Source organism: Mastomys coucha, chromosome X (genome assembly GCF_008632895.1).
Source record: "Mastomys coucha isolate ucsf_1 chromosome X, UCSF_Mcou_1, whole genome shotgun sequence".
NCBI lineage: Eukaryota > Metazoa > Chordata > Mammalia > Rodentia > Muridae > Mastomys > Mastomys coucha.
Window position 1 is genome coordinate 4,242,608 of NC_045030.1, and position 11,826 is coordinate 4,254,433.

Genomic DNA, 11,826 nt, shown 5'->3' on the forward strand with positions numbered 1-11,826 from the left:
GTCAAGCTGTCTCTGTGATCCTGTGATTCTGGGATCCTGGGATCCTGGGCTTGTTAGATCACCTGAGATTGTGGCTTTTTCTGTGTGTTTTGGGACTGGCTGCAGAGCTTGTCTCAAATTCTTATCAAGTCCCACAGAATGAATAAAAGTCCTCTTACATAGAACTTACTAATTTTAGTATGTATTGTATATAATTATTATATTATATATTATAAACAAATTATATATATAAATTGTATACATATAACTTAGTGTACATATGCTTATATATTACATCTAAATTCAGTTGGACTCCATGTTGTATTCCATATAGAAAAATCATATTTATATAAAATTTGATTTTACAGAATCTTTACTTTAAGAGATGTTTTACTGTCAAGGTATATTTGGAGACATGTCAAGCACTGGGCTGCAAAATGAACTTATATATGCTTGAACTAATAATGTCACTATAGTCATAAATAATGTGTATTTATATTCATGTACATTTCTCTATAGAGATGTATAGTATACTATTTTACTTACAATTTTTTTTATCTATTTTATTTTTATCTATTTTAAAGTTAAACAATAACTTTTAAATTTTAAAAGTTAAATAATAAAATAATAAATAATAAAAGTTAAAGTTAAATAATAAAGTTAAACAATAGATACAGAAATAGGAAATTCGCCTGTCTTCCTCATACATGTATGTATATCAAAGTGTACATATTAGTCTCTTCCATGAATGACCATTTTAGTCTTTTCTCTTTTTAATGTACTGTCTTTAAGGAGAATTGATGTTGAAGACAAACCTTTAGGTAGCAGAAAATAATCTGTACCAATAGCCAGGACAATATAATTCTCTTTTTACTGTAAATTATATAGACAGTATGTTGAAGTACATATAATCTAGAACATGACTACTGAATATTGGAGCTAAAGGTGGGAACTGAAAAATATTTGCCCCTTCCCACCTCCAACGGTGGTTAGTTCATAAGAAAATATATAATATCATTTGTATTCCTGGGAAAGTAGACCTTTTCCTAAGAAGTAATATAAGTAAAATTTTATTGTGTCACATTTCAGATTTTAAATTTCAAGTAAGTAAACTTTTGATTTCAAAAGGAATAGCCATCTCATATAATGGTTTTGTTTATTATTCAAGATGAACATCTCATCTTCCTGTTATAGAATGTAAATTTAATTAACAATAATAGTTTTCCAGAAGCATGCTTTCAAAATCTTATATGCACATTTAAGTCATTTATTAATCTAAATCCTCAGTGAGTTTTAATTAAATGGTAGCTTGACTTTATATCATATACTTCTACCAACAACCAGAAAAAAGGATTTTTGTTATGTCTCATCTATGACAACATGAATTTACAGAATTATCTTTTTTAAGATTAAAATGTGGAAATCAAGTACTGATTTTTTTGCTGTGCATATTCTTTTTCCCATTGTCAAAATAACCTACATTTGCATAAATTCAACTTAGAGACATTTCAAAAATGTATTTGTGTTATATACCTGCAAAAACTAAAACTGTAACTCTCTAGTATATACCTGTACCAGCAGCAGAAGAGCTTTGAAAGATCTTTTCAAGGGCAATGTGTTCTCTTTAAAACATCTTGATTTTTTTTTTGCATAAATGCCCAATTTCTTTCCACTAAGTCAGCCCCATTCTTCCATTTGTCATAGCAACCATCTTGTAAAGCCCAGTATTTTGTCCTTTGTTGTTTCTAAAAGAAATAGCATTTTTGTACTTGCTGTACCGATTCTTTCCATCTCTGTGTTTTCTAAGCAATTTATCCTATTATCAATAAGATGGTTTGCTGTTGTGATGTTCAGGAAACATGCCTTTCAGAAAAAGCATCCTTATTCTTCTGATGGTCAGGATAGAAGGCAGTAGTTGCTTTCAGGTCTTTTGAAGTGAAAGATTCAGTTTGGTAATTACATATGATATCAATTCCCTACATGATATTAGACAAGAATTATTAACAGCAAACTGCCAAATAGTACTAATTGATTTCTCACTTCTTTAGAATTGTAATGGGTTACCTTTGTCATATTATTTAGTGAAACACTTGTCTTAAGTTGGGTTTACCAAAAGGGGAACTTGAGCCTAAGGTATGAGTGCAAATGATCTATGGTTTTAAAATCATTAAACCTTGAAGTCCTAGGGAAAGTAAGACCAAAAAGGAGGAGTAATTTAACAAAGGTGGCATGGTAAGCAGCAGCTGGCAAAGTGAACCTTGACAGAGTTTCAGTAGGGCACATAGGGCTTGCTATTTATTTTCTGACTTAAAATGCCACCACACATACATACATACATACATACATACATACATACATACATACATATGCACATTTTAAGTACCTTGCTGTGTTAAATCACAATGACCAAAATCACCATGGAGGTGGAGGAAGGTTTATTTCATCTTACAGTTCTCAGGTTTTTCTATCAGATTTCAGGACAGGAATCTAGAGGCAACAACCATAGCAGAGACTATGGAGGAATGCTGCTTAGTGGCTTATGGCTCACGGTTTGCACAGTTCAGTTTCTTACAGAACCCAGGACTACCTTTCCAGGGTTAATCCCATCCAAAATGGGCGGGGCCCTCCCATCTCAATCACTAAGAAAATTCACCACTAACTTGCCTACAGGTGACTCTTAATGGAGGCCTTTTCTCAATTGAGACACTTCCCAGATGATTCTAGCTTGTATCATGGTGATATAAAACTGGCAAAATGCCAGTTGTCTAGCTTTTCATGGGGTTTGGTGGGAACTCCTGGTATATTACTGGAAGCTACTAGCAATTACTACTATGCTACTAGCAATTACTTTATGTCATGTATGATTGTGAATCAGTTTCAGATTGTCCCATTTTCTCGAGGCAGTCTCCAGACAGGAGACTGACAGAATTCACAGAATTCACTTCTTCATCTGGACAGGAACCTATTCTGTAGTACTCTTATTATAGAATTTTCTTTTGGTTCAAATCCAGGTTTTGCCTTTCCTCAGATTCTCAGGTGTTGAGTTTTTAGTAGCCTTTGATCTGAAAACAAATCACAATCTCTATGAAATTTCTTAGAATGACAGTGATGTAAATGCAGCTCCATAGGGGCATATTTGTCATGAGATACTTTGTGACAAGAGTCACCCTGGACAGTTGCTGTATAGTAGAACTAGGCCAGCAAAAGAAAGCTTTCTGGATTATTGCAGCTTACCTTTGAGTGTGCTCAGCATGGCTTTACACCACTAAGACATTGCATTCCCAAAACAGTGCCCTTTCTGGGCAGAACTCATTTAGTATCACAGAGCCTCTAAGAGGAGAGGAGTGCATGGAAAGAGTGCAGTTTGCTTCTTTGTTTTAAATACCAAATTCAGGTTCTGAATCTTGACCAACAGCAAGCTGCCTTTCTGCTTCCTTGCCAAAAAAATGGGAGCCACGCCTTTCTTATGGGTTGCCAAATGTTAATGGCTTGACACAAAAAGAAGATTGCATGTCATTATTGTAACTATACACTGTAATGTTTATATAGCAATCTATCATACATACAGAAGCTACTATAAAAATTATATATGTATATATACATATACATATATCCTATTATAAATTATGTATATATTAGGTTTCCTTTTTTGGTGCTGGAGATGGAACCTAGGGCCTCATGTGTGGTAAGCAAACACTCTACCACTGAGCCATAACTTCTATCCCCAAAACCTAATGGTTTTTAAATCATTTTTTTGAGATTACAATATAATTATATTGTTTCCCCCTTCACTTTCCTCTTACCATACCCTCACACATACTCCAACTTGGCCTTTTTCAAATTTGTGTCCCCTTTTCATTGATTTTTGTTATATGCCTATATGTCTATTTATGTATTATTAGTATTAATATTTATTTATATTCCTAAATATAAACTACTCTGTTTGTATAATGTTATTTGTATATATGCTTTCAGGGCTGACCATTTTGCATTGAATAACTAATTGGTGTGTCCTTCCCTAAGGAAGACTTATTTCCCTCAGCATTACTTAGTTGCCCTGTGGTTCTTTTTTTGTATGGTTGGGGGCTCTTTAGTTTCCCTCTATTCACTTTGGCTTGCCTATTGGTGTTGTCCCTGTTCGGCCTACATTCAGGCAGCCATGTTGATAAGATTTCATGGGTGTAAAAGCTAAAATTTTAAAATTCAGAATACAGGAGGGAGATACTATCCATCCAGAATTTTCTTCAAGCAGATACGAAATAGCTCTAAAATAGATGGCACTATCTGAATATTAACGGAAGGAATGCTAGGAGCCATCATCATTGGGCTGCTGCCATATTATCCTGCCTATGGCTCATGAGTTCTGTGATTCTTCTCTTGTTATTGGTTTGCCATTCATTTATTCAATCCCATCAGTTTTGATTTTTTAAATTAATTTATTCTCTTTTATATTACATCCTGACTTCAGTTTTCCCTCCCACAATCCACTTCCTCTACTTCCCCCACCTCTTCTCTCCCCATCCGCTCCTCCTCAGTTTCCCTTCAGAAAAGGGCAGGCTTCCCACGGATATTATCTAAACATAGCATATCAAGTTGTAATAAGACTAAGAAACATATATCAAGGCTGGATGAGGTAACTCATTAGAAGGAAAAGAGTTCCCAATGGCAGGTAAATATGTCAGAAACAGCCTCCACTTCCTCTGTTCACAGTCCCACAAAAACACCAAGCTGTACAACTGTATCATATATGCAGAGTGTCTAAGTTAGACCCACACAGGCTCCCTGGTTGTTGGTTCAGTCTCAGTGAGCCCCTATGAGTCCAGGTTTGTTGATTCTGTGGGTTTTCTTGTGGTGTCCTTTTGCTTGCTTAATGGAGTTTGAAACTTTAGCTGTAGGCTGGATTTTGTTTGTTCAAGGTTGGTACTGTAGCAGGGGCTGAAACAAATCCCAAGAGCACCTCTCTTACAAGTGGACAGTGCAAGAGCTAATATTTACTGAGTCCTTATTGTAGTTACTGCAAAGAGATTCGGCTACAAATGACAGATATTATGATAATTTAACAATGTGGAAAATTTCTTGATGTCTTTACTAATGTAAAATTTTATGTTGTGTGGCAGCTCTATTACATGCTTTATTAAGTGGGGGGTATCTGGAGTCCTTGACTTTTACAATTCCATCATCTTTAAACTTTCTCTCTCTTTTTAAAGATTTATTTATTATTATATGTAAGTACACTGTAGCTGTCTTCAGACACACCAGAAGAGGGCATCAGATCCCATTACAGACGGTTGTGAGTCACCACATGGTTGCTGGGATTTGAACTCAGGACCTCTGACAGAGCAGTCAGTCCTCTTAACCGCTGAGCCTAAGTCCTTAGGTCTCACACCAGTCTCTAGGAAATAAGGAGTTAGGGGACAGTACTTGTTCTTACCCGGTTATTTTTAAATTTTTAATGTCCCTTATATTCTTGATGACTAATATTTAAAATTCATTATGTTTTCTTTATTTCATATGCATGTGTATGTATGTGTGAGAGCATTCATGCTACAGCATGGGTAGGGTATGTACATCAGAAGACAACTTGTGAGAGTTGGTTCTTTCCTTTCACCATCTTAGTCCCAGGGTTCAAACTCCTGTTATTAACCTTGTTGGGAGGTTTCTATATGTGCTGAGCCACCTCCTTGGTTCATTAGATATTGATTTATGTCATATGAATAATTTGAAAATAATACCTGCCAGTCTAGAGTCTGGAAGTTTAGGTTCATTGTTTCTCATTTATTGTGACTGCTTCTTTATATGAGACTGATGACAGGTAATGACTTTTGCTTATTTTGATCTGTTTAATATACTTGTGTATGCCATGAAGATGATTTCTGACTCTAGGCTTATAGGGCAGGTGATAACCAGTACAGGCAAGCTTTCTTCAGTCTGGGTTTAAAGAAGAAGGGGGATTATAGGAGAACCGATGGTTTTGATGGATGTGAGGAAGTGATGGAGTCCTGAGTAAATGGGCTTGGAAAAAAATATCTAGTTTTGAGAATGTAAACTGTCTGAACTCATGATTTTGAATATAATGTCCTTTCCAGAGATGACATCCCCAAGGTTTATTTGTGACAGTGCATTATTCACAAGAAAAACAAGAAGTGAAGTCAAAGATGAACAGGCCAAAAACCTGAGAACTCAGTGAGTTGCACATGTTATGCACAAATATGTTACAGTCACTAAGAAATTAGGCTCATAGAAGGGCATATTTATACCTAGTGTCATAACAAATTACCACAAATCCTGTGACTTTATACCAGGTAAATTTATTTTCAATTCTCTAGAAGCCAGAAATCCAAAATAACTGCCACTGGATCAAAATCAAATTGTTGGCATAACATTATTTCTTCCAGAATATCTTCAGAAAACTCTTGTCCCTGGAGTCCTTTGTTCTGATTCTTTAGCCATGGTCACAATGCCATGGTCACAATGCCCCAGTTTCTACTGCTATGATCACAGTACCTTCTCTCCGTGCCTTGCTCTCACGAACCTATATAATATCTTTTTCTACATCAATATTGAAAGAACATTTGTGATTAAATTGGTCTATCGGGAAAATCCAGGATAATTTCCCAATCTTAAGATTCTTGATCTTATTCCATTTGAAAATACTTTTTCTCTTTTTTAATTTAGAAGAATTTTTAATTGAAAAAAAATTTTATGTAATGTATTCTGATTATGGTTCCCCCTACCTGAACTCCTCCCCGGTCTTCTCTACTTGCCTACCTACTCAAATCCAAACCATTTCTTTCTATATGTTTTTGGGATACTAAATATTCTAAATGCTGTAATGTTTATAAGTTCCAAATATTAGGAGCTGATATGTTTGGCAATTATTCTGTTGATCATATAAAGAAGATGGTAGTTTAAAAATGCTCAAAGGATAAGACAAGTGACTAGGAAGGTAATAGATGATGAAAGCTAAGGAGACTCTGCCACTTAACTTTCTATTGCTCTGATAAATACCATGACCAAAAGGCAGCCGTGGAGGAGAGAGTTTATCTCAGCTTATATCTTGTAATCTATATTCCAAGGATTACAGGGTAGGAACTTAAGGTAGACATTTAGAGGCCAGAACTGATGCAGAGACCATGGTGTTTACTGGTTTGCTACCCATGGCTTGCTCAGCTTGATTTCTTAGAGAACCTAGGACCACCTGCCCAGAGATATCATTGCCCACAGTGGTCTGGGTTTCCCCATATCAATCATTAATCAAATAAATGCTTCATGGACTTGCTTACATGCCAATTTGATGGAAGTACTTTCTCAATTGAGGTTTCCTCTTCGCAGATGACCCTGTCTTGAGTCATGTTGACAAAACACTAACGAGTATTGAGACAGAGTGGGCAGGTGACATAGCTGGATTGTTTTTATCTCATAAGGATGCTCAAGCAATTAAATAATTGTCCCAAAGCCACCCAGGAGCCTTCTTTTCGCCATTACTGATGTTTGAAACCTACGTTTCAAGAAACAGTAAAGCAGAAAACCTAGGTCTGAGTGTTTGTATGGTCCAGAGCCAAATTCTTGTCTTTCATTTTTCTTTCCTGTCAAGTGAGCATAAGACCATTGTGAAATGAGACCTAAATTGTGTTGCAGTTACTGCTGTCTCCAGAAGAGTTGTTGCTGACTCATGGAGAAGTCATAATACAACACAATAGAACCACTCAGGAAAGGGGAATTATTCCTCATCCAATATCCTCTACCCACATCCACAAAGCTGGGTGAAGTGTCAGTTCCATAGCCTCCCTTGAAACTCTATAACAGTGGTTTGACATTGTCTGGTCAAATCCAAGAAGTCTTTTAGGAGGGTTTCTGAACTAGGCTTTGTTTCATCTGTGAAGTAGATTAGCATCACTCCTTTGTTCTGCCCTAACAAGGCTAAGGTGTTGGAGATGCCTGGTCATTTTGCAAAATAATAAGCCATATTTTGTCAATAGAAGAGCAACAAGATGAAAGGATACTGGATCCTTAATGACTGCTCTTTTATATCTAAACTAATTCAAGCAGCTGTTTAACTTGTGTCTTGTTAACTGAAGAACAGAAAACAAATGCATTTGTTAAGCCTGTTTCTTGGATCCAGAAGTATTTATACCTTCTGATGGTGGCTTTTCTATTTGTGAGAGAGATGAGGAGATGCTGGAATAGCAGGCCAGAAGATCACTTTTTTCAGATGCTGCTACAGCCATGCACATATAAATAGCTGTATCCAACATGGTTTCTAAGAGCTGGCTACCTGATACAAATATACCTCTCAGCTTATCCCTTTCTTCTAGCTTCCTGTACTCCATTTCCCCTTAAGACCATTTTTCCAATTGTACATTTTCTTCATTTATTCTAATTACTAACTGATTTATTTAATTTTATCCTTCAGAACTCTTGTGATGCAGACACTAGAGAGATGGCTTAGAAATTTAGAGCACTTCTTGCTCTTGCAGAATACCCGGCTTGGATTTGTAGCACCAAAAGTATCTATAACTCCAGTTCTAGACGATTTGGTCCTCTCTTCTGACTTCTTCATGCACCAGGCACACACGTGGTACACACACATACACACAGACAGAACACTCATACACAAAATAAAAGTACAAACATTGATGTTTTGGGAGCTTAATGCCCAATACATCATATTTAGAAATGGAAGTCTAATGGAAAGTGCTTAGATCATCAGGGCTTATTCTGTACTCCATATTAATAGATATATATCTTCATTATTATTCTAACAATGGGTTTGTTTTCAGAGCAATTTAGAACCTCACTTATCTTCTCTTGACCCCTCATGCCCTTCCACCTTTTGCCATGAGTGATACAACAAAAAGGCGATGGCCAGATATCAGCACACCTTCCTGTATTCCCTTTTGCATATTGAAATACTGAAGATGGAGCCTAAGGTTGAACATGCTAGGCAAGTACTCTGCCAGTTAAGTACAGCCCCACTCCTTCATTTTCCTCTTTACTTTCCAGACAGAGCCTCTAAATTACAGGCTGACCTTGAATTCATTTGTTAGGCTTTGAAATTGTAATCATTCGGTCCAATTAGCTGGGATTATAGACTTGCACCTCTAAGGAGCTGACAGCCCCTTGATATTGGTTGATAAGATGATAAGAAATTAACATCTGTTCTTTATGAATTACTTTGTGTGTACTTTGTCATAGCAACAGAGAACAGCATGAAAGATATTTCCAGTGACCCTTTTGCCTCATGAATGTCTGAAAATTGACTGTGTACTTTTAACATGTCTTAGGATAGAAGGGATTGAATTCAATGTCTAGGAGAAGTTTGAAAATCATCAAGTTCTTTCATCTTCTGTATTAACCTGGGAAATCCTTTCTAGATTTTGTAGCAAGTCTCAGTGGCAATTGGCATCATAAACATCAATTTTCTTAGGGATTGTCCAACTAAGATATTCAGTCGCTTGCATAATTTCTTTCCTCAAGTCTGTACTATTCTGACTCCCAAGTCTTTTCAGGCTAAGTAACCATATTCTGGGTTAAGATAGACTGTTAAATAAATGGCTGTAAAGTAAATCATAAAAAAAAAATGGAAAGCAAATGTTTGACTTGTATATGGCTCTAACTTCCCCACATGGACCCAGCTATTCTAGTAAAAGGGACTGATAAGAGGTTAAACTTTGAGTACCGAATGGTATGCTCTTTTCTAGGAGAGAATTTGCATCCCAATTCCCTCCTTAGCCTGTTTATCACCTTGACCCATCAACCTACTCAGATAAGGTTGCTCTCAAGGGTGGTTGTTTTCTTATGGTTCTTTCGATTATTTTGTATGTATCAGTTCTCTGTGTGAACTTTTTCTGAGGAGACAAACTATTCACCACATCCAGCTGCTTTATAAACTAGCACCACGGAGTTAGACCCTGAACTGCATGGTCAAGAAAATACAGTTGTTTTTTCTGTACTGAGGAAGATGCTAGTCTAGTTGAATCTGATGAAACTTAATGCCATAAATGTAAAAGGGGAAATGGTATAAAAGATGTAGAATATTTCCAGATTTTCTTCCTGGGCATTGAAGATAAAAGATCAGTAACCTATAGGAATGGCATATCTATGAAATATTACAATGGAAATAAGAACCTTCTAGGGCAGTATTTGCCAAAGCTGATAGTATACGAGAACAAATAAAGATACTCTAGACATAGCAGTTCCCAGGGTGTCTCTAAAACAGTAGTATTCAAATTTGTGGGCATGAGATTTGCACACCAGTGTTTCCAAGCTATCAGTGTGTCTAGACAAGTTAGAGAGCACAGGTTCCAAAGTTGTACTTCTCATGCTACCATCAGTGGCATATTTAAATAAAATGCAGATTTAGAATTTTACAAAGAAGATTTTGATCCAGTAAACCAGATCCCGATATTTATTGTCCCCTACAATTGCCTAAGTACTGCCTCTAAAGAAAGGACTATGCTTACAATTCCAAGTCTCTAAAGGGCAGATTTTATATATAAGATATTTCTTGTCAAATAGTTTTTAAATGGAATGTGTTTGATACCTATGTGACAGGAGTCATGCTAGGAAATTTACTTTTATTATCTCATAAAAACAACCATTGGAGAATGTAATTTGTCCTATTTTGAAAAAGAGATTTAAAAGTAGGTAAATCATTGCTTGTAGTTAGACAACTAATTTATGTTGCATCCTGGACTCAGGAATAGATGTGCCTGATAGAAAGGTTAATGGACATTGGTGGAAATTCTTAAATGCTCAGTAGAAGTATGTAAAGCTGAAATGGTAGAATATGTTTGTAATTACAATTACACTCTTTATTGGTTTACTTAAGGAAAGAACCGATGTGGCTTAATGTCTTTCGTCATGTGGGCACATAGAGAACACTTCCAGGATTATAAGCTCAGAAGTGTCCTGAACAAGAGAATCCACACTGATGAAAAACAGTGCTGGAGAATGACAAAAATAAAACAAATACTCACTCAACTTCCTACTTCCAAAGGTCATCAATACTGGAATAAGAAATCGTACTCACTGAAAGTATTTGATTCTGATTCCTTGGTTCAAAAATGAAAATATTTTTAAATAAAGAAGGATCTGCTCCTGTGCAGAGGTTTTAGTTATATTTATGTATTTGTTTTTGTGTTGGTTCTCCTCTCTCTTCTCTCTCTCTCTCCCTCTCCCTCCCCCCTTCTCTCTCTCCCTCTCTCTCTCTCTCTCTCTCTCTCTCTCTCTCTCTCTCTCTCTCTCTCATACACACACACACACACACACGCACGCACACACACACACACAAACACCATGTCCCTCACGTGATATGGAGATCAGAGGACAAATTGAGGGAGTTAGTTTTCTTCTTCAGTTTTCTTCTTCTACCATGTGGGTCCCAGGCATCAAAGTCGGGCTGTCGGGCTTTGCAGCAATCCACTGAAGCTTCTTCTCAGTCCTCTCCTGCGGTTTCATTGTGTCTTTTTTTTCTTACCAGGAAGCTGAAAAATGAACTATTAGAAGCAAAACGTAGGAGTGGGAAGACTCACCAAGAGACCAGTAGAGTCTGTGTTCACTGTCAGAAAACCCTTGGCCTCATCTTTGATCGGGGAGATCCATGCCAAGCCTGCTCACTCAGGGTGTGCAGTGAGTGTCGAGTCACAGGACTTGATGGCAGCTGGAAGTGCATTGTCTGTGCCAAAGTCGCGTGAGTCTTCTGCCTTTTTGTGCAAAATCCATATTAGATGATTGATAAGATTCAGATAGGGAATTTAAGACAAGAAAGCATTTTAAATTGAGAAGTGAGTAGATTGAAAATCACAGCCTAGTTACAAGCTTGACAGGCATATTTCTGTGTGTGTG

The 11,826-nt window shown here is 36.6% G+C and overlaps 1 protein-coding gene across 1 annotated transcript in view; it reads left to right on the plus strand.

Annotated features, from left to right (window-relative positions):
* Positions 1-11,826, plus strand: part of Sytl5 (synaptotagmin like 5) — a 187,995-nt gene that overhangs the window by 102,772 nt on the left and 73,397 nt on the right. The window contains exon 5 of the mRNA XM_031372005.1: positions 11,462-11,671. Coding sequence (XP_031227865.1) covers positions 11,462-11,671 — 210 coding nt within the window. The remainder of the gene's footprint in view (positions 1-11,461; positions 11,672-11,826) is intronic.